This window comes from Amaranthus tricolor, chromosome 3, assembly GCF_026212465.1.
Source record: "Amaranthus tricolor cultivar Red isolate AtriRed21 chromosome 3, ASM2621246v1, whole genome shotgun sequence".
Taxonomy (NCBI): domain Eukaryota; kingdom Viridiplantae; phylum Streptophyta; class Magnoliopsida; order Caryophyllales; family Amaranthaceae; genus Amaranthus; species Amaranthus tricolor.
This window is the reverse complement of record NC_080049.1, coordinates 29,312,136-29,335,507: the sequence shown is the minus strand read 5'-3', so window position 1 is coordinate 29,335,507 and position 23,372 is coordinate 29,312,136. Positions and strand designations below refer to the sequence as shown.

At 28.8% G+C, this 23,372-nt stretch overlaps 2 protein-coding genes across 2 annotated transcripts; both read right to left on the bottom strand.

The window, feature by feature from the left end:
* Window positions 1-4,280: 4,280 nt before the first annotated feature.
* LOC130807480 (LOB domain-containing protein 42-like) lies at window positions 4,281-8,438 on the bottom strand. Its single transcript, XM_057672689.1, has 2 exons — window positions 8,170-8,438; window positions 4,281-5,260 (listed from the first exon to the last, which is right to left on the bottom strand). Exons 1-2 carry the CDS (start codon window positions 8,357-8,359, stop codon window positions 4,758-4,760), a joined length of 693 nt encoding a protein of 230 aa, XP_057528672.1. The 5' UTR covers window positions 8,360-8,438; the 3' UTR covers window positions 4,281-4,757.
* Window positions 8,439-21,272: 12,834 nt separating this feature from the next.
* LOC130808531 (uncharacterized) lies at window positions 21,273-22,634 on the bottom strand. The gene has a single exon (XM_057673994.1). It carries the CDS (start codon window positions 22,632-22,634, stop codon window positions 21,273-21,275), a length of 1,362 nt encoding a protein of 453 aa, XP_057529977.1.
* Between the last annotated feature and the right edge of the window lie 738 nt (window positions 22,635-23,372).

Below are 23,372 nucleotides of genomic sequence, written 5' to 3'. Positions count from 1 at the left end.
AAACTTGTTCAAAGATTATTAAATTAACATACTAAAAATACTTTTAGCATACACATACTTAATATAATCTTGTTTATAATTTCATTAAACTAACTTCTACTATAACATATCAACATATTTCATACTTTGCATATTATAAAGTAATTATAATGTAAAATTCCACAAAAAAGAGTAAGGTAGGAAGTTATACCATACTTCCACTAAGGATTAATACTAAGTACTAATTAGAAAAATAATGTGAAATAAGACCCTCCAAGATAGATAATAATGCTCCAAAGATAATAAATCCAAAATCCCAAAATAATGATGATTTTCTAAGCTCCCAAAATAAATAAATCTAAACTCCAAAAATAATGCTACATTAAGTACCCAAAGTAATAACCCAATAATGTTCCAAAACGATGATGATTTAAGCTAAATAAAGAGTGTTCTAAACTCTATCTTTTTGAATTTTGTTCAACTAATAATAAAGGTATTAAGTTAGTAAGATTTTAGTGATGGGAAGATATAAGAAAGAATGTTAGAAAGATTTGATGATGGAGGTGGGAGTGTTCTCATGGCAAAGGGGTATTTATAATGGATTTTGGGCAATTTCTAGTTCATAAGTTGTATGAATAAGAATGTTAGGAGTATGGAAGAAGGTTTACTTGTGCAAGTAGTTTAGAGTATGTAAGTGTATGTGTAAGAGTTGGAGGGTGGAAGTAAACTTGTAACTTGTAAGAGTTTGAGTGTGTAAATGGGTGTATAAGAGATTGAAGTGTAGAAGAAGGTTAGCTTCTACAAGTAATCAACATTATGGGTTAAATAGAAAGAATTTTGGTTCATCAAATTTTTGTTCTAGTATGTATAAGTGAATGTACTTTAAAATAATAGGTAAGTTTGATCATGAAAATATGATAGTTTACTTAAAAAATTTTGTTTAAAACTACATTTAAAGTTAATAATAAAAATAGGACTCATTTTTAGGTATAAAATAATTAAATCAAAGTTATAAGGTTAAAATAATAAGTAGTAATGTTAGTTTAAGGAAGAAAAGTTATAACGTAATGTTTTACAAAATCGTAAATATAATAATAAAATTTTACTTTTCGTACTATAAAATAATAAAATAATATTTTAGTGCTTATAAAAAAAATTAAAACAAAATAATATTTTAAAGTTTAATATTTGATAGAATTAATAAAATCGGAAAAAGGCTTAGGAATTAAAGATGGTTTGAAATGGATAACCAAAGGATTAGGAATTTGAATTGAAAATTCGGGATAATTAATCGAAAGATTAAGATTAAGAATTTTATGTCTGTTACAGTGTCGATATCCCAAAATACATTGCAAAAAAATGGGTCAAATCTAACAGTAACTCAAACCCGATAGATTTGACCTATTTTTTTTTATTTTTGTTAACCTTTTCAATTTTACATTATTATTTTAGTCGGGATCCACTATAATTCTATTCCATTTTTGTATTTTAAATCAACATTTCTTCGTTGACGAGTTAGAATATGTATATTCACTGCAACATAAGTTAATTTTTGTGAGATATATTTAGTTATATTTAATTTAAATGTCACTACTTTAAATTCTATTGGTATATAGAATGGATTTAATGATATGTACTAGACTATAAACATACTTAAGCCTTTCACGACTTATAATCTAGTGATATTTTTCAAAAATGCCACTATAGACTATATTAACAATTATCTAAAAACCAAATAAAGTGTCATTTAATCACTTTATAGTTGAACTTAAATTAAAAACAATAGTTATTCATTAAAAATATAAATCAATTCTATTTTTTTAACGCCACTAAATTTTATGTCGCAAAAAATTAATTTTGTTGTAGTAATTGGTATTTTTAACTAAAAAATATTATCTATAAAAACAAGAAAATTATATATATTTTTAGAAATTTTTTTAGATAATAAAAAATTAAAAATCTTAAATCCATTGGATCGACCGATCAAATTTGACCTGCAATTGAACCAATATAAAGGACCTCGTCAAAGAGTAATTTGTTTTCATAATATACTTCTATATAAAAGTAAAATGTTGTATCCTATCAATAAAAAAAGAATATACTTATAGATATTAAAATATGTTTATAAACTGAAATGTATTTTTTGGTTAGATAATGTGTTATGTGAATGTAAATCGTTTGTATAGTCAATTGTTGTTTAATCAAAAAGTATAATATATGGGCTGAATCGAGACTAGGTGGGCTTATTAGGCTCAACTAGTTTTGAACCCGCATTCCTTTTAACAAGGAATAACCCAATTTAACTCGTTTTTATTTAAGCCCGACTCAATCCTTATCCGTTCTATTGTATAGATCTATCAAAGAGCAACAAAAAAACTTCACTAAATTTGGTGGAACATCCTGTTAACTATATGGCCGATCTTTTTCCTTAAAAGACAAGCTTATCACAAACCCTACTGGTTTGTTAAGTGTGTTGGGCTACCAGCCCATCTATTCTATGTAGAACTTAAAGTGACACAAAATCGTGAAAATTTGAAATGATTAAGACAAATTATCGATAAATGAACCAAATAAAATAAGTTTCAACTTATTTTCAAAAGTAAGCGTGAAATTCTCAAATTTGTGGTTTGAGGCTGTTCACAGTTAGTAATTGCGAACAGGTCAAAAAAAACACAATAGCTGTTCGCAGTTGCTAACTGCGAACAACTTTGACTTTTTTTTAACCTGTTCCCAGTTAGTAACTGCGAACAGCTAGCTCCATAAATACGCACAGCAGTGAAGAGGTCAAAAAAGTCAAAGTTGTTCGCAGTTAGTCAAACCACAGATTTGAAAATTTCACGCTTACTTTTGGAAATAAGTTGAAACTTATCTTATTTGATTCATTTTGTTGATAATTTGTCTTAATCATTTCAAATTTTCCAAAATCGTTCAGCTTATAAGTAAAATTATCAAACAAGTCTTCTATAATACTATTTCATCATGAGATACAAGCGAGTTGGCTTAAGTGGCGAGCAACAATCGGGGTGTTTTGTGATAAAAAGTTCCTTAGTAGATTAAAAGGTAAATTTTACCACGTTGCAATTAGGCCGGCTCTATTGTATGGGACAGAATGTTGGCCCAAAAAGAAGGTTTTCAAACAGAGGATGGAAGTAACAGAATGCGTATGCTGAGCTGAATGTGTGATAATACTATGATGGATATCATAAGAAATCAGAAGTTCAAGAAGAAGTTAGGGGTTGCACCTCTCTCTGTAAAGATGCGGGAGAACAGGTTGAGATGGTTTAGACATGTGCAAAGAAAGACCCATGACGCCCCAGTGAGAAGGATCGAATGCGTTATAATGGAGGATAAGATAAGTCGATGAAGACCTAGGAGAACGTGGGAGGAACGGATTAAAAGTGACCTGCATGAACTCCAAGGACCTGACCAGAGATAGGGGCAGTTGCTGGCGCTTATTCACGTCTTAGATTACTAAATCTGTCCCTCTTACCCGCCGTTTGTTATTGTTTATTACCTTTACTTATCGCTCTTTACCTCCGTTACTTTTTTATCTGTATTTTTAGTTATTTGTACGCTTTTTATTTATTATGTATTTTTAATTATTTGATTACTATTCATGGTCAACGTGGGTTGTAAGTTGCAGGATTTTCCCTCTTTAAAGACCCTTCTCGAGCCAAGGGATTCTTTGATCGTACTCTCCTCTATGGGTATGAGCTGCCGTCTTTCTTCCCACCCCAGACCCTGACCATAGTTTTTTATGAGCGGGATACACTGGATATGATGATGATGATGATGCTGATGATATAATCATTCAATTTTTTAATTGAGAACTTAAAGATTGTAAGTAATTAGTTTAAGTTTATAAATGATCACTTTAAGGTTATAAATAATCACGTTAAATCTTTCTAAAACTATAAGTGAAAATTTTAAGATCATAATTGAATTATTTTAAGATTATAGGTGATCACTTTAAAGTCATAATCGATCACTTCAAAATTGAATTTGATAACTTCGAATCAGTTAATTTTCAGTTGTTTGTCGAGTTCGCATGGTTCGTTACTAGTTAAAGTTCGAGTCGAATGTCAATCGGGCTCACTTGTAATCGCTCTATAATTAATTTAGTTTTTCCAGACACAAATCGAGGTTGGGCTTTATTTTTCAAATAATAGCCAATTACGGATATAATACAATGCTACACATCCATACAATTCTACACATCAATACAAATTTAAGAAAATCTCAAATATACATATTTAAGTTTTAAAATATACATTAAAAACCATAAATAAGTTGATAGAGGGAGTAGTATGCAATACAACAAGATGTACACTTGGAGATCACAACATAATTCATTATATTCTGTAATTACACAAAAGGATACAATTTAAAGACGCCATAACTGATAGTATTTTGTACTGAAACGTACCCTAAAATCATGGGATTACATTACAAATACAAGCTGGATAAACTGTTGTAACGCACCTTCCACTTCCAGTATTATCAGCTAACCAACAACACTAACTTTAATTTGTACATCATCATCTCTTACACGCACCAAACACTTTCTTTTTATTTTTATTCTTTTTCTTTCATTCTCAGCCGTCAAAACATCCACGTCACATACACATGATAAATCATCGTCCCTCAATTCCTTTTTTGCTGATTCCTCGTCATTAACCAGCCAACCAGCTCGTAATATTTCATCTCCAAGATCAATAATTCTTTTTTTTTTTTTTAATAATATATAAAATTATTATTAAGAAAAGACAAAACATTAATTAATATTGCATGTCACTTAACTTAGTAAACCCCAAAGTAAGTTCCAAATGAACATTATTATTATTATTATGACATCCAGCAATAGAAGACCCTTCAGTTGAATCACCGGCGGCGGTGCTTACGTCATCGCAATCGTGATCAGAATCGAAAGCAAGGAGGTGAGGACGTGGCTTGAGGCGGGGCCCGGTGGGGATGACAGACGTAGGAGGGGATTGATCCTTAGACATGTGACGAATGTCATAGAGTTTAAGGGGAGGCATGAGCATAAATTGAGAATTAGAAGATGGAGAGGTAGTAATAGGAGGAGCTACATTGTTATTATTATTGATTGGTGAAGTAAGATGGGAAGAAGGAGAAAGTTGAATGATAGGCAGACCCTTGAGAACAGCATCAACAGCCAGCTGACAGTGGTGCCACTGACCAGAGTATAATAAGCCCACTGATCCGTATATTGGGTCTACCACCCTCCCACATGCTTCGTATAGGAGTGACTGGAAAATTCCTGCCAAATGTCGTTACTACTTCCGTTACTATTATTTTCTCATTTATGCCCATATTTACTATTGATGATGAGATTTTATGTATCAGTTACAAGTATAATCAGACGGAACAAGTAATAAATTAACTATTTTAAAACTTATTAATATATTCATAGAGAAAAATAAGGAGTAATAAAATAAAAAGGTAATACAATAAGAAATGATATAAATTAATGGGAATATAAACATAAATTATGGATGTGATTAAGTGATAATATCTAGTTCTAGTTTTAAAGTTAGTAATATTAAATTAAGGATAAGTGCAACAAAATAAAAACACAAATGGTTATTGTACATAAAAGTTGATGAGATATTTTTACACAAATTCTTGTGGGAGATGGTCTCTAATTAAACCGGCTCAATATATATTTTTTGAAATATTGTAATTTGTAGGTAGGCATTAAAAATAATGTAAGTAGACATTTAAAATATTGTGAGTAGGTTTTAAGGATACGGTAAGGAAGCATTAAAAATAATGTAAGTAGACATTAAATTTTAACGAATTAGGCCTGAGAGACCGTCTCAAAAAAAAAGTAACGATCTCTAAAAAGACTAACTAATAATTTTTAATGAGATACGCCTCATCTATCAGTTAAGTTAACAAGTCTAACTAATAGAAAATATGTAAATATTGCTTATTACTTCTATGAGATTGTGAGAGTAGTTAAAATCAAAATGTGGTCAATAATATATCTAAATCAAACTAGTTGCAATATTTTCATATACTATCAATCTAATCATAATTCAATGTATAAATACGGAGTAGTATTATACGTACATTTAATTAAACTATTCTTAATTTTAATACAATTATTATATATACTTTTCAATCCTGATTTTATTTTTTCAAATTTAAAAATTAATGAGTCGTTTGAGAAAGAAGCAATAGTAATTTTGATGAATAAATTAGAATTTTATATTTGTTAATAGTGTCTGTAAACATTATCAGCTAGTTTCTTGATAGATCGTCTCTTTGAGAGACGTATCTTAAGCCTAATCCATTAAAAATTAATGTCTATTTATCGTATTGTTAATGTCTACTTACATTATCTTTAATGCTTATTTACCATATCCTTAATGTCTACTTTTAATATCTTAAATGTCTACTTATATCATTCTTAATGTCTACTTATAATATTTAAAAAAATATAAAATAGACCAGTCCCAATTAAAGATGCTCTCTCAAAGAGACCGCCTCTCACAAGATTTTGTAAAACATTATTTTAATTGTTGACACACGTTGTTTCTTATCATAGTTATTCGTAACATTGTGTTACTTTGTTATCAAATATTTTCCTTTTATAGTGAAAATATTGATGCCATTATTATCATTATATTTTATATGCTTATTAAATATACTTAGATGATTAGTGATTTAAATTAACTCATTATTTATATATAGTATCCATATGAGATAATTCTTTACAATCAAAAACAATTTATACATTAATTTATTCGGTGCTAAAATAATAATTTAAAATTTTCACAGATATTTAAAAAATAAAATCATCCAGGTATATTACATTTAACATGATACTAAGCTAGTTGATTATCAAGCTGTAACTCATACGTCAATTCGCCGTTACACTTTCATCTTAACTCATTATACATATTACATTTATTAACTCAGATTTCTCTCGAGGAAAATAATACACATACACAATTGAACTGAGTCGACTCTGGTAAAATTAATGTTTAGAGTTTATATAAGCTAATTGTCTACAAATTACAACTTCTTTTTCTAGATTTTTGGAGAATCTTGGACTTGCAAAACGTAAAGCTTTTAATTTTACCATCACGATTGGATTTCCATGCCATCATAAACAGAAAAAAAAATAGACATCCACGAGATTTATTTTGTCCCGGGACGTATCAAAGTCTGACGCAATTAAAAGATATATATATCAAAATAGTACTATGTTTGTCTAAATGTCACACTCAACCCCAAACATAATTGAGGACTAGGCGGGTTTGATTTATTAAAATATAATAATATAAGCTTCATATTTTATGGAATAAAATGTATCAAATTCAATCTGACAAATTAATAATTTATGACTATATAGATTATAGAATATATGGTTGTTCAACTTATGAAATATATTTCTTTTATAAAATAGCTAGGAATTTACGAAATATATTAGATTTTGGTAACTAAACATATTTTTAGTACAACTAATTTTATGTTAAAATACTCAAATAGAAGTATTTATTTAGGCTGACGGTTAAAATTTTAAAATATATTACTTATATGAAAAAAAAGGAAATATGGTTTTTAACATAGAATAGTACACTGTATGAGAGAATCTATGCCAAATATAATCGGCGAATTTGGTAGCTAGAAATGTAATATTGTCATATAGTCAAATTCCATGATCGAATAATTTAATTTACTAGTTATACTTAAATTTAATTTGATTTATAATTTAACCTTGAAAATTTAAAATATAGAATTAGGTTAATGTAATTCTTCAACTAATTTATTTTTTAAATTTACAATACATTTAAATTGGTTCAAAAATTTTTCAAAATCAATTATAATTTGCCTTTTTTATTAGGGGTTCGCTAAGAGATTAGTGTAGTAAATCATGTGATCCTACTAAAAACTCATTTGCTCTATTATTTCCTTCGACATTTAAAATTATGACTTTCCATAAAAACTACTTGAGAATCAGAAATTATCTAAAGCGGTGCATACACTACTTTCCATGTTATCATGGGTTTGATTTAGACGATCATAGCACTATTCTTCTCTTAACCTACCCTGTACCCAAAAAAAAAAAAAAAAAAAAAGTTGACAAAAATGAAAATGCAAAGAAGAGAAGCAAGACATGCAAGTGATAAAAATAGAGGAAAAAAGTAAAAAACATACCAGGGCGAAGGTGGTCAGGGCCAGCATTGAGGAGGTTTAAAAGACCAGCACGACCATAAAACTTAGCCAAAAACACGGTTGCATTGGCTTGTGCATCTGCAGATTTCATCCACACAAGACATGGCCTTATTACACAATCATCACTGCACCCTTTTCTAAGTACTCTGCAACCATTACAGCTTGTTCTCATTTTCTACCTTCCTTTTTATTTTACTTAACAGATACACAAATAAATAAATAAACAAACAAAATGAGGCACTAATTTATTTATTCAACAAATTTTGGTCTCTGCCTTTCGGGGTTTTAATTGGAAATAAGGGTTTTCAGTTGCGGTTTTTGTGTTTTGGTTCATAGCCCACAGGAAGAGCGTGCTTTTCTCCAATTAAACCTGGTTTTAAGTCTTTTAAATTTTTTTCGCGAATTCTTATGAGTGACAATTTCTAATTGGGTCGGCTTATTATATATTTTTTAAAATATTGTAAGTACGTATTAAGATTAAGAATAATGTAAATAGACATTTAAGATATTAAAGTAGGCATTAAGGATACGGTAAGTAGGCATTAAGGATAATGTAAGTTGGCATTAAGAATACGTTAAGTAGACATTAATTTTTAATGGGCTGGACTCAAGATATGTCTCTCAAAAAGACGGTCTCCCAAGAGATTAGCAGTTTTTTTTCAATTACACACCAAATAGAGGAGTTCATTCGGATCAGCAGGTTAATTTTTGGTCAGTTATTATGAGTCGGTTTGAAATCGATTCTATTGTTCACATTGATTTTTGCATTTTTTAAATTCATTTGAAATCGGAATATGTCGAGTTTGATTCCGAAATTGGGTAAATATCAAATCAATCAAGTCTATTTTAAATACCTTTAGACCGATAGAAGGAGATAATTAAGTAAGAATCGAATTTTAAACATTGTTTGAAAATATTGGTAGTTACTCTAACCGAGATAAAACCGATTTTCTACTTGTTCTGGTTTTTGCTCTTTTCTTTTGGATTTTTTAAAAATTAATTTTATATTGTGTTTATTTGGAAAGTTTTTAGGATTGTCTGCCTTCCAACTTCCAAGTGTAAAAGCCACAATGTTGGGGGTTTTGTCTGAATGCACGTTAATTTTCCCTTCAATCTTTTATTTTATTATTTATTACTCCACATAGTACTATTTCAGGTACTATAATGTGGCATCTTCTTATAGGACTATTTTAAATGCCTAAATCATCGGATTCAATCCCTTTTATCTTAGGTTTTACTTGAAGTGTCTTCTCAAATTTGCGTAGCATATGTTTACGGGCCGTATAGGTGTTCATTCGGGTTATTTTAAATTAAATATTTTGGATCGGTTTAAAATAGATTTATGTGTCCATATTGATTTTTACATTATTTAAAATTTAATTTGAAGTCGAGATCGGTTCTAAAGTCGAATAATTAATTATCGGTCAACGGGTCTATTTTTAACACCTCTTGCACGTTCCATAAATTCAATTGGAAGAAGTATTGTCAAAGATATTCAAATAGCATGTGCCCAATCATTGAAATTATCAAGCTTGAGTCGTTGAGAAGTAATGTAATCGCCTGGCCTATCATGAGGACCAAGGTAGAAGGGCGAATTTGATTCAATTTTGGTGGGAGGTGGCGGCGGTGGTGGTGTTTCACCGTCCACCATTTTACTGAAAAAATCCGTGAGAAAAAAAATGAGAGTTTAACGTGGCTCCGATACCATGAGAAAACTATAATACGGGAATAATTTGTGTTGTTCTTTCATTAACTCCAACCAATATCTATATAATACAAGATGGTAACCGTAGAATTATTAAAAACCGTCACCAAACCGTCACCAAAGATAATGAAATTGCTGAAAGTGTGATAATGAAACCGTCACCAAATATCTGATGTATACCGCGGGGCGCGGAGTGCACATATCCTCAATAGTCTTTCTTAGGTAAAGTTTTGAGATCGAATCTCATATAACCTTTCACAGTCTCATTCCCTCAACTTATTTTGTAATTATAAAAAAACTTACATTTCTATCTCATCTACACACTTCTCTCACTTTCAAATATAATATATCAATTTACCAAAGTAATGAGAATGGATAGACCAAAGTAACCCAAAAGATCAGAGCTACAAAATGTTGGATTACAATGAGAAAGAAGGAAATTGATCTTTTTTTGAGCTCACGAACTTGGAATATAATGAGAGCGATGATATGGAGATGCAAGAAAATAGGAGTGTGGGTTCAGACATCCCTCCTCATAGGATCCTTTAGTTATGTTACATATGATTGTTTTTTGAGCTAATCTTACAATAGACTATTTTTTGATGTGACGACTTCAGAACAAAAAAATAATTTTAACATAAATTATATTAGTTACTTAGCCCATATATGTATTGGGTGCGTCTCACCATGAGACCGCGTCATACAACGGTGAGACATGTCTTATATAGGAATTTGTATTTTTTTTGTTGATGTTTCGATGGTACGGGCTGCAATGCTATTTTTTCTGCAAGTTTTGTGTAAGATGAGTATATATAATCAGCTCATTTCTCTAATTGATCACTTTAAAATTTGAAGTAATTACTTTAATATTATAAGTAATCACTTTAAGACTCCACTTTAAGGTTATAATTAGTTATTTTATAATTGCAAGTGATCTCTCCATAGTAATAAGCAATCACTTTGAGATTGTAAATATACATTAGATCAGCAAAATAGAGATGGTGTCAACTCTCAACGGGACATTTTCTCATTTGTCCTTTTTTTTTTTCTAAATTTACACTTATAAAGATAGTAGTTTTTTTTAAAAATGATTTGGGCTGACCCAATTAAAATCGTCTCATGGTGAGACGACTTCAATAAAAAAATTAGTGTTTTTTCTTCACTAATTCTTATATGAGAAGGTCTCACAGTGAGACCATCTTTATTGGACAGACACCAATACACATGTTTTGTCTTAAAGTGATTACTTATAACTTTAAACTGACCACTTATAATTTTAAAATAATTATTTTTTATAGTCTCAAGGTGATTACTTGTAACCTTAAAACGATCACTTACTATCTTAAAGTAATCAATTAAAGAAATTGGCTAATTATAGAGCCCGTCTCATGGTGAGACGGTCTCATACAAGACGAGCTGTTTTTTCTTTGTCTTGGGGTTCTTGCTGCTTGCATATTCTTGTTGGGCTTTAATTCATTTGGGTTGCGGGAGCCCAAGTCTTGTGCCATCAGTTGTGGGATCGCACGAGTTACTGTTAATTTTTTGCTCTACTTTTGGGCCATTTATTGACCCCTTTATTTGTTGGGCCGGTGTTGCCTTTCCCTTTCTGTTTAGTAGAGAAATTTAACAAGGAAACTAAAGACAAGATCAGTATTCAGTACTAGAAGAAAACACACACAATATAAATTCACTATATATAAAATTATGATAATACAAAATCCTAAGTATTAGGGTAATTAAAAATATAAACTGTCACTATGTGAAGTATAAACTCTTAAATATGAATCAAAGAAAATTATGCAAAGAGCTATTCTTACGAGAGATAATTTCTTGGTAAGACGACCGTAAAATAATGAACACATATTGATAATTGTATTAATTAGGTTATTCAAACCATGTATAAAAACGGTCTCACGGTGAGACCGTTTACACGAGAATTTTATAAGGTAAAAAATGTATGTAAATTACAATGCTTTTGGGTCCAGAATATCCAACAAACTACAAATATCTACCACAAATTACTGTGAGAGATTTTTCAAATTTGTAATACCTACTTGGTATATTTTTCAAATCCCTAATTGTGTACTTCATCTCTCTTTATACTATGTCAACATATTAATTTCTTCACTCGTTTTTACTTTGCTAACCTTTTTCAATTTCTCTAATTCTTGTTTACTTCTCTTATTTTCTCAAATTTTTAATTATATCCACTCAATTTAAATGTTTCCACTAAATTTCTTAAAAATGTGTGATTGTGTGTTGTGACAATTATGCTCAACAAAAAGTTCAAGCTTATAATTAAAGCCTTATGAGTTATGACATATTATATGCTTTATCACATTCTCCTCATACATGACGATGTTAAATATTCCACTTGTAACAAGGGGTCAATGAGATTTAAACCTATGACCCATTTATCATATTGACTTCTAATATGATGTTAATGAACCAACTATTCAACCAAAAGGTCAAAGAGCTAACTTAGCTAAAAGTTTAAGTTCACATTTAAAAGCATATAATATACATCGTCCGTCCCATTATACATGTTATATTTGACTTTTTACGCAATCAAATGCGTTATTTTGATCATTTATATATTAAATTGTACATAACTAAAAATTATAAAAAATTAATATTATGAAAATATGCGATTAGACGAATCCAACGAGATCCAATTTAATTATATTTTTTCTTACACATTACTATAATATTTATAATAAATTTGAATAATAAATAATACTAATAATCGTAAGGTAAAAAATATTTTAAAAAGAAAGTAGTAATACTTCAATATAGTATTCAAGCAACGATATAAAAGTAACAAAGAGAGTACTTGTTTAGCTAATTGAATATATACAAAAGGTATGGCAAAATCACAAGATGCATTATGAATTCTAAATTCCAACCAATATGTACTTATTTTATAAAAATAATATGAAAACAAGTCCAAAAATTATGAATATTAATGTTTATATAATGTTAGTAGTACATGCAATTGAATATTACTTTTATAAAAAAAGGTTTGACCAAAACCAAAACAAAGGTAGAGAACAAAGAAGGTAGACAATTGTGCATTGGGAAAGTAGTAGAATTGTGACAAATTGACAATGATGAGAGAGCAATATATTATTTATTAATTGTGTCAATTAATGTATGCATGGAAGTCAATTTGATTCCATTCCAAATCACTAATCGACAAACCCTTTCCAGTTTCAGTTGTACCCTTTTTTAAACTTGTTTTGCCGCATAAAACCTTGTGTTTTGCCTCTTTCCTCTTCTACTCTTGCCTCTTACTCCCTCTTACAAGGATTCAAAACTCTACATAACAAGTATTTCTATTAGATGGTTTTTATTAAAAATATAATACTTGTAAAAACTAAAATTTAAGAAAATGATAAAAAAAAGTAAGTAAAAAGTATCGTTTATTTAAGCAGTATAAAGTGTGGATGAAATGAAAAAATGAGTATATATGTAAATGAGAATTAAAGAAAAATTGATAGTGTTTATTATTACCCACATATGCGTTATTCCACATCGGAAAAAAAAAAAGATAAGTCACATTCATTAACTCTTATTACTACCAATTGGTTTCAGTATTGAACCTCCTTTGAGTTTATAAGTGAGTTACCTCTTCTCTCCGTGTTTGGATTGTGAAGGCCCATTTTAAATATTTCCAATGAGGTTTGTAATCCTTCTTGTGAGCTAAAACTCTAAATATTTTCACAAAATGGCCAAAGAAGAACACCAACTCTTGTGAGAGACCGTCTCTTAAAGAGACGACCTCAATACAAGAAGTCCACATTTTTATTTTCTCTTTAATTTATATAAATTGAGTTATTTATTCCATATATCCAATGCGTCTTTCGGAAAAATCGTCTCTCACAACAATTTGTGAAAGAAGAATTACTAACACTTGCATTTGCATACACTATATAGAACATGACACAAACTTCCTTAATTAATTCATAGATTTACCTCATCAAGTCATCATGTTATCATTTATTATAATTAATCTAATACTACTAGTTGGCTGTCACATAAATTTACCTAAATTCAATACACCCATGTATTAAGGTATGTACATTTGGGAGTTTGTAATTCTAGGATTCCTTAATTGGTCAAATATAACTCTATTATAGGAGTATACATTAGCATATTTCATCCCTCGTATTTTTGTAAATTTTAAATTTATTTTGTAAATAGTGATGGATTTAACAATTTTTTTTGGGAATATATGTAATAAATAATTGAAACCTATCATGGAATAGCAAAAAATACAAGTTTATATCATTAGAAACACATTATTTAGGTCAGTCCTAAAGCTATATATATATATATATATATATATATATATATATATATATATATATATATATATATATATATATATATATATATATATATATATATATATATATATATATATATATATATATATATATATATATATATATATATATATATATATATATATATATATATATATATATATATATATATATATATATATATATATATATATATATATATATATATATATATATATATATATATATATATATATATATATATATATATATATATATATATATCATTGCTAGTAATTAGCTAATTGCATATAAAAAATATAAAGTAAAAAATGCTAACAAAATATATATAGCACTACTTCATATCTAATTTCTTATACTTGATCATAAATCATAAATTAGTACTATATGATATACGATCTAGGGTTATATATAATCATAAAAATATCTAGAAGTGCGTATTTGTAATCTTAACTCACTTTTTGATGAATTCTAATGAACTCAAATTTTTATATAACTCATCATCAATGCAGTAAAAATGTAAATATGTTAACTTTTATCCAATCATTCATATTTACATTATTAATTCACTGAATTATTACTAATCCACAAGTATAATTCAAATGATGTCACTTTAAGACTTAAATGTAAAATAACTGTAATAAAAAATTGGTGAAAATTTTCTAATTTCAAGCATTATTAATTCTAATGCAAATAACATGAAAATTGTGTCGAGTTTAAATTGCAGCATGTATCACTTTCTCTAAATAAAATTTTAAATTTGATTCTCTTTAGCCAGTTACCACCCTGGCTTGTAACTCTCATCTCGATCCGTCAACCTAGCTACCTCTATTAAAAAAAAAGTACCCCAACTTAATTAGCAATAAATTTAAATGGTAAATTTCATTGTATTAGGAGTTTATTAATTTTAGAGATGCATATTGGCATATTGCATGCAGGCATGCAGCATCCAGTATGGTTATTGAAAATTTAACCAAAAAGGTAAATTGGGGTAGCTGGTGGTACCTCATGAAGTATTGATTTTATGGCAACATTGATTTGTCAACTTCTCTGTACCTTTTGATGCAGGCAGACAAATTCATATTTTTAAATCAAAAACTAACAAACAAAATTTTAGAATTAAATTTTTAGAGTTGTCACGTACTGTTGATTCTTCTCTAACTTCCATACTTTTGACTATATGCTGCTATGTAGTATGTATCATATGTATTCTAATTTCTAGCTACGTAAAACATGGAATCAAATCTCCCTTCTTGTTACCTTTTTATATGCATATTGAAGTATATACATTAACCTAATACTCCTTCGTCATAACAATTTTATCGCATTTACTTTTGACTAGGAGACTAAAAAATTGAATTTAATTTAATGGGTTAAAATAGTAGTATAGTACTTTGTAATTCGTATGTCCCATTGACATAGCCTTATTTTTCCATTGAAGTCTGTCCCAAACTCCCAATGAGTTTTAAGAATTGGTATTTCTCAACAAGTCTTATATAAGACCGTCTTACCGTGAGGCGGGCCTATTCAAATAACCCATTAGTTAAAAACACAAAAAACATAAAAAACTGAACTTCAACATGTACAAAGTGGTTATTTTTTTAAACAGCTTAAGCTTGCCCAATTAAAGTCGTCTCACGGTGAGACGGCCTTAATCAAGAATTAGTATTTCTATTTTTAATCATGACACACAATCTTTCTTTAATTCTAATCAATATATTTAACTTACATGCATTTATATTGTAGACACATTTCTCCCACAACATATGAGTACATTTTATCACTTTTATCAACCTTTTTAAATCTTCATTCCAACTAAAATTAAGGTTTTTTCATTAGGATGGAAGAAGTATTTACAATTAGAAATAAAAGAGAATATATAAATTCAAAATTATAGAATCATATTTAAAAATAGAAATGATAAAATTCATTAAAATTATAAAATAAAAAGTATGGTAGATTGAGTGTGAGAAAGAGGAGTAACACGTATAATTAATTAATTGCTATGGAATTATAGTCTTAATTGTTTTATGTGGGCGCGCGTATATCGAGTTACTATTTCTAGCTTTATATTTGAGTTTGTAATATCAACGCAAGTTTTATTAATTTAATTACATATTTCTTCCGTTCTTTTCTATTCATCTAATTTATTTTTTGCACTTTAAAATAAATTTTAAACTTAAATATTTTTAAATATACATAATAAAAATTATAAAAAATAAGAGTATATAATAAAAAAGTATACAGTAAAATGAATCGTACTAGATCTCATATGGATATAGTTTATCTTTTAAATATGTATCAAAAACATCAACTAAATTTATTTTTTTTAAGCTGAAATATTTCAAATGATAAGTTTATTAATAAACGGAGAGAATATGATGATTATATTTGATTAAGTTTTCTTGTCTTTGACTTTTAACATTTGACTAGATTTAAAAGCATGTATTAATTGGATATTGCATGAGGGTTAGGGCATGGTCCACAGGTAGTGGTTTAAATAGTATAAAACATTACTTAACGTAAAGAAAACAATGTATTGTAATTTATAGCTACGTAAGCATGGAATCAAATTTCCCTTATTGACACCTTATTATATAAAAGTTAAGTATAGATTAATGTAATACTCCTTTCTCTCAATCAATTTGTCTCAATTACTTTTACGGCCTATTTGGTTGATGGTAATAAAGTAATGAAAATGAATGTTGTAATGGCAATAGTAATGAAGAAATGAATATAAAAATTGGTAATGAAGGTGTACATGACTAAAGAGTGGTAATGAAAGATAATATTCCATTGATTGCATTTGGTTGTTAGTAATAAAAAATGGTAATGACTCTTAGTTTCATTATTGTATATTTGTATCTAAAAGCATTATTGTATCTAAATTATTCTATCTAATGATTCTTTTTTTAATAATAATATTTTTTTGGATAATTACATACATTACCTTTTTTTTCTTCATTATTTTTTTTCTTCAGCTCGAAACAACATTACCTTATTTTATTACCACAGTAATACTTCATTACCATTACAGCCTAATACCAGGTTGTTTGATGGTAATAAAAATGACCCTTTTTGGTAATTTCATTACCTTATTTTATTTCCATCAATTACCATTGAAGGCATCCAAACAACCAAATTTTTTATTACTTAATTTTATTATCATTACCGCCCTCTAATACCATGTACCAAACGGGCCGTTAGTACAAATACTAAGAAGTTCAGTTAAATGGATTAAAGTATCAGAATACCCCATATATTCCATTAAAATAGTCCTATTTTTTAGTGAAATTCGTCCCATTGAGTTGATATTTTCTGTTTTTTTTTTTTTTTTACATAATCCTTGCTTTTTTAATTCTTACCAATACATTTTACTTATATTTTCTTTTTATTTATATATTTTTACCAATTTCACATAAAACATAAGTAAAATTAAACTCTTTTCGCCCGGTGAATAAACGTGAATTCATTTATAACTAACTATACAATGAAAATATAAAACAATGATTGTAAGCTGACCTCAACACACGTACAAGAATCAAGGTGGTCATTACTCCCTCAGTTTCTATGATTATGCAACTTATATTTGACATAAAAAAACATTTCAAAATGGTGGAGATAATTAAACTATAGAAAAAAATTAAAAGTGAAAGAAAATACTCCTAAAATAATACTTCTTCCATTCTATTATACTTGTTAAATTTATTTTTTACGCATTTCAATGCGTTATTTGTTTATTTATATATTGAATTATACAAATCTAAAAATTATAAAAAGTTAAAATTATGAAAGGATGCAATTAGACATTTTAAACAAGATTTCATTTGACTATATTTTTACTTTAGATATTAGTCGCAATATGTAAAATAAGCTTGAACGATAAATATTGCACATAATCGAAATGTAGCGAGTATTTCAGAACGGAAAAAGTATCATATACTTTTATGTGGATAAAAATTTAAAAAATTTTAAATAAATTTGTTGCAAAGCTCTAAATAGAAAGCAAAATGTAATTCGTGTACGAGTAGTGATATAAATTTGCAAAATGTATATAATTTGGATTCGTTGGATTTATCATACTGGAGAGCCCCACTAATTACTGGAGGCCAGTTTGGTGACTCCATGAGCATATAATATTATATCCATCAATGTTGTTTATTTCCTTCCGCAACACCCACCAACGCTCAATGACACCCATACGTGCGTGGACGGACGGGAATACTCTTCTGGACGGAAAATGACAGACATATATACAAAATAAAATATTTTTAATATCTCAAAATGCATCATAAATGATTATAAAAAATAGATAGTAAAAAAATATATATTAAGATGAATCTAACGAAATCTCACATGAATATATTTTATTATCTATATACTTCCTCCGTTCCATAATACTTGCTACATATTCCATTTTTGGCAATTTCATATTACTTGCTACATTTCTATTTTTGGTAATAAAACAATCATTTAAAATTCTACATACCCCTACTTTTATCCTACTCTATACCTCTCTAACTTTTTTACCTACCATTATTTAATCTTTATTTATTTCCAATTAAAATTAATTTTCCCTCCATATTTATTATTCTCATTAAAAACTCAACTAATCTCCCATAACCCACCATCCCAATTAATTATTTCCTCTATTTAAATACACTATCTCAATTAATTATTTCTCCCATTTAAACCAACCTTTCCAACTACTTATATTAATGGTGAGATGAATCTGAACCGTTGGATTTTGTTTGCCCAGATCTGACCATTGATTACTCATTTATATAAATGGACCGGTACCTTTCCTAACCCTAATCCCATTTCTCTTCCTTTGCCTTTTCCCCCTCTCCATCTCTCTCATTCTCTCTGGAAACTTCTAACCCTAAACATCTTTGGTTTCCTTTCATTTCTTTGCCGTTTCTGATTTCATTTATTTGGTTTTCTTTCACTATTTCTGACGAAAGGATGGATTAGATCTGATTTTATTTATGATCTTTGGTTTTGTATTTGGTTAAAGCTTTACATCTGGGTTTTCCGAAATTTCTCTAGTTCTTCTGGTATATTCTTTATAAACTTTGCTTTAATCGTCATCTGGTATGCTTTGATCCTAAAATCATGATTCTCTTGCATGTTCTTCGTATTTTGATTTTCTTAAAACTTTGATCTGCTCTTATTTTTTTTTATTTAATGTTTATTTTAATACGTTTATGATATTGATTTTGTTTATGATATTGTTGCATGTTGTTCTTATTTCGATTTATTTAATGTTGGATCTGATCTCTTTTTTTGTTTTCTCATGTTTATTTTAATTTGATTATGATTTTGATTCTGTTATTTTTTTGATTATGGTTTTGGTTTGTTTTAAATTACGAAAACGATGATGTGGTTGTAGCAGTCGATGAGATCTGTTTTGATTAATGATTCTCTTGCATGTTCATTTTTTGATATTTTAAAACTTTGATCTGCTCTTATTTTTTTTTATTTAATGTTTATTTTAATACGTTTATGATATTGATTTTGTTATTTTTTTGATTATGTTTTTGAGCTGTTTTTAATCCCAAAATCAAGATCTGGTTTTAGTCCTTCACCAGATCTGGTTTGAAATATGATGTTGTATGATCTTGTTCTTATTTCGATTTATTTAGTGTTGGATCTGATCTCTTTTTTTGTTTTCTCATGTTTACTTTAATTTGATTCTGAATTTGATTCTGTTATTTTTGATATTTTTAAACTTTGATCTTCTCTGTTTTTTTTTTAGATTCTCATCCATGTTCTTAGTTGATGATTTAAACTTTTGTTCTAGTCGTTGATGAGATCTGTTTTGATTAATGATTCTCATCCATGTTCTTATTCTGATGTTTACTTTAATTTGATTATGATTTTGATTCTGTTATTTTTGATATTTTTAAACTTTGATCTTCTCTGTTTTTTTTAGATTCTCATCGATGTTCTTAGTTGATGATTTAAACTTTTGTTCTAGTAGTTGATGAGATCTGTTTTGATTAATGATTCTCATCCATGTTCTTATTCTGATTTTTTTAAACTTTGATCTAACCTGTTTTTTTTTAATGTTTATTACTAATTATAAGATTTTTATTATGTGTACTTCCTCTGTTATGTTTTTGTTGCTACATAAGATTATTAAGGAGATGGACACAAAGGAAAAAGCATGCGACTCATTAACTGAATCCCAAAGAGAATGTAAAAAATACGATAATATCTTTGGTTCGTGGTATGATCATTATTATTTGAAATGTTGGGAATTAAATTGTGTTGAAGATCCTGATCAAGAACCCCCACCTTGGTACTACGGTTTACCAGATGAGGAGGATTATGCATTAATCGATAAGGTGCAACCTAAGCAAAAGAGGCCACGCAAGACGACAATTCGTGGTCTTAACTCATGAACATTCTAACTTATTTAATTATTATTCATGATGTTTATATTTATTGAAAATGTTTTTTTTGTTAATGTCTCAATGATGATTGTTATTTGCTTGATGAAATGTGTAGATAGTAGTGTGTTTCATTGCCACCTTAGAGTTAAATCATGAGCAGTAGATATTAACACATGGTTAATGTGTTTTGTCTTATTGCCGGTTCAAGCACTAAGATGAGGCTGAGATACCTACATTTGCACAATTTCAAATGATGTTAATCGTTAAATCTGAGAGTTAAATAAACGTACACAAGTGAAAATTGGAATGATGAATGATGTTTAACTTGCTTATTTTTTTTTTTGTGACATAACTACCTCAATGACTAAATGGAGAGGTATGCATAATTGTATACTTACAAAATGTTGTCATACATACTGTTTCCTTAACAAAATGTCTACATATTGATAATTAATTTCAATCATCTTGCGGAAGATCATTGAGATTAATTATACCATGAGATAAAAATTGTCGTGCTGCATCAATTAGTTCTTGTGGAATTTCTAATTGCCTGGGCAGCATACCCAGCCTGTCCAGTCTTTGTTTTCCAATGTGTGGATTCTTATAGTTATTACCGCCTTTAGCTTTTAGTACCTCTATCATGCACAGTTGATACTATATCCAAGTGTAGTTTACAAGCTTTGGTTCAAAAGTGTCATATGCATCATTGACTGCCTTTATCAGATCATTGAGGTCTTTGGGGAATGACTTGAATTGAATTGATTGCAAAGCACTAAACAATCCCAAGTCCAAGATGTTCATATCTGGACTAGAGGCTGGTTGACAAACAAGTCTTATGTTAAATCCGTCTTTCTTTGCTTCTTCATTGAATGCATGATCATTTATTAAAATATGTGGCTTGGCGTTATCTTGTTGAATCCATATATCTTTCACCCCATTTGCTGGCCATTTTGATCTTATAACTGGTAGCACTTCAGTGATTAGTTTGTCTCGTAGAATGTCGCGTGTAACTCTTGTTATTGCTCGTAATGTTGTTGTACCCGTTGGTCTGTTTTCTGACCTCCTCACTGCATAATGAGTTTCTGTAAACGGAAAAATTCCTATTTTTCCATCCCACAACACTTCACCTGTAGCATTAATGTGAGGTCTTGCAATAGCTGCTATAAACATCACTTTGCCTATGAAATTTTTATTTTGCACACATCTATATGGTTCCTCCTCTTCCCAAGGAAATAAGTAATACCTTTGTGTTGCCCTACTCATGTAGAACCATTTTTCATCTATGTGCACAACATTATACATAAGTGAGAATTTTGGTATGTTGTCAACAGTAGGTGGTATTATTTGGGATAAAATGAAGTTGACTCTTCTCATTTTGTGGTCATGAGAAAGTTTTGGTTTAATAGAATTCGTATGTGCTCTAATAATACCGGATTTCATCATTCTATAAACTTGTGAATGACCAATGCCTAATGCAGAGGCCATTGCTCTAATTGTGGTCCTCTTTTCAATCGGAACAGCATTCAGCAAATTCATGTCAAAAACTTTTGGTTTCCTACCAACTCTTCCCCTTTTTCTACTATTAACATCAATTAAAATGCCATTTTGCATTGATGTTTTGGCTGATTCCCACAGCCTTGATATTGTCCATCTAGATGTGTTATGTTGCATTGCAATTGTTTTAATTGTACCGCGTGGCAAACGTTTATCTGATTCTGTAGACAAACTAGTTAACTGTTGTAAAATTAACTTTCTGGTCTGAACTGGTAGTTCCCTCTTACTACCTACTGGTTGCTGTCTTAATGTTTCTGTTTCTGTTTCTTCCTGTGTTAATGTTTGACCATGGCTTATGGGTTCCTCCAAACTCAAACTGACATCGATGTTTCCATAATTCTCACTTGTGTACTCATTATAAATGTCATATTCACAATCTATATTAAGGTTTTCAAAGAAAGAAATAAATACCTCAATATCAGGATTAATAAATTCCTCTTCTTGAATTTGAACATGAGCCATTTGTTGTTTTTGATTGCTTGTTGTTGGTTTTGTAGAGTTGATGAAAGAAATAGGTTTGGATTCAAATTCTTATGAACTTTTTAAAAGGGGAGGACAGCAGATGAAGAAATTGAAATGAAGAAGTGTTGAAATTTTATAAAGAATTTGATCTATTTATAAACAGATGAAATGTGTTAATGCTGACTTTTGTGTAAAAATTTTTACTTTTGCTGATAATTTGTAATATTGGAGGGAATTCTAATATTTGGGTGGGAAAATATTTTTTGGGGGGAAATGAAACAGAAATCCTACTTAAATCTGAAATTATTCATCTAATCTAAACTATTTTTCCTTTTTCTTTTAAAAAGAACAACAATAAAATATTATACTTTTACTGATCAACAGTAACCTATAAACTAGGTCATCAGAATCCTTAATTTATGTGCAAATGCTAATGTAGCATGTAAAAAAGAACAGAGGAAGTATATCTTATAAAAAATATAATATTTTTAACGGACAGAACATTTAAAAACGAAGAAAATATATATCAGTGATTTGTATTGTTACGAATACTGACATGTTATAACAAAAATATTACTAACGTATTCATACTATTCAATAACAAATTTAAAGAGGCGAGAAAGTACTAACTCTAATTTAAATTAGTCACAGTAATATTTTATTACAATGTACTTATTTTACGTGTACTATACAGATTCTCATGTTTTTCTAATAAAACTTACTAATTATACATACTAT

Excerpts from the sequence above, each read along its gene's own strand:
- LOC130807480 (XM_057672689.1), bottom strand. The coding sequence starts at position 8,359 with ATGAGAACAAGCTGTAATGGTTGCAGAGTACTTAGAAAAGGGTGCAGT. Across the intron at positions 5,261-8,169 it reads CCCTGACCACCTTCGCCCTG|GAATTTTCCAGTCACTCCTA; the intron begins GTATGTTTTTTA and ends GACATTTGGCAG.
- LOC130808531 (XM_057673994.1), bottom strand. The coding sequence starts at position 22,634 with ATGGCTCATGTTCAAATTCAAGAAGAGGAATTTATTAATCCTGATATT.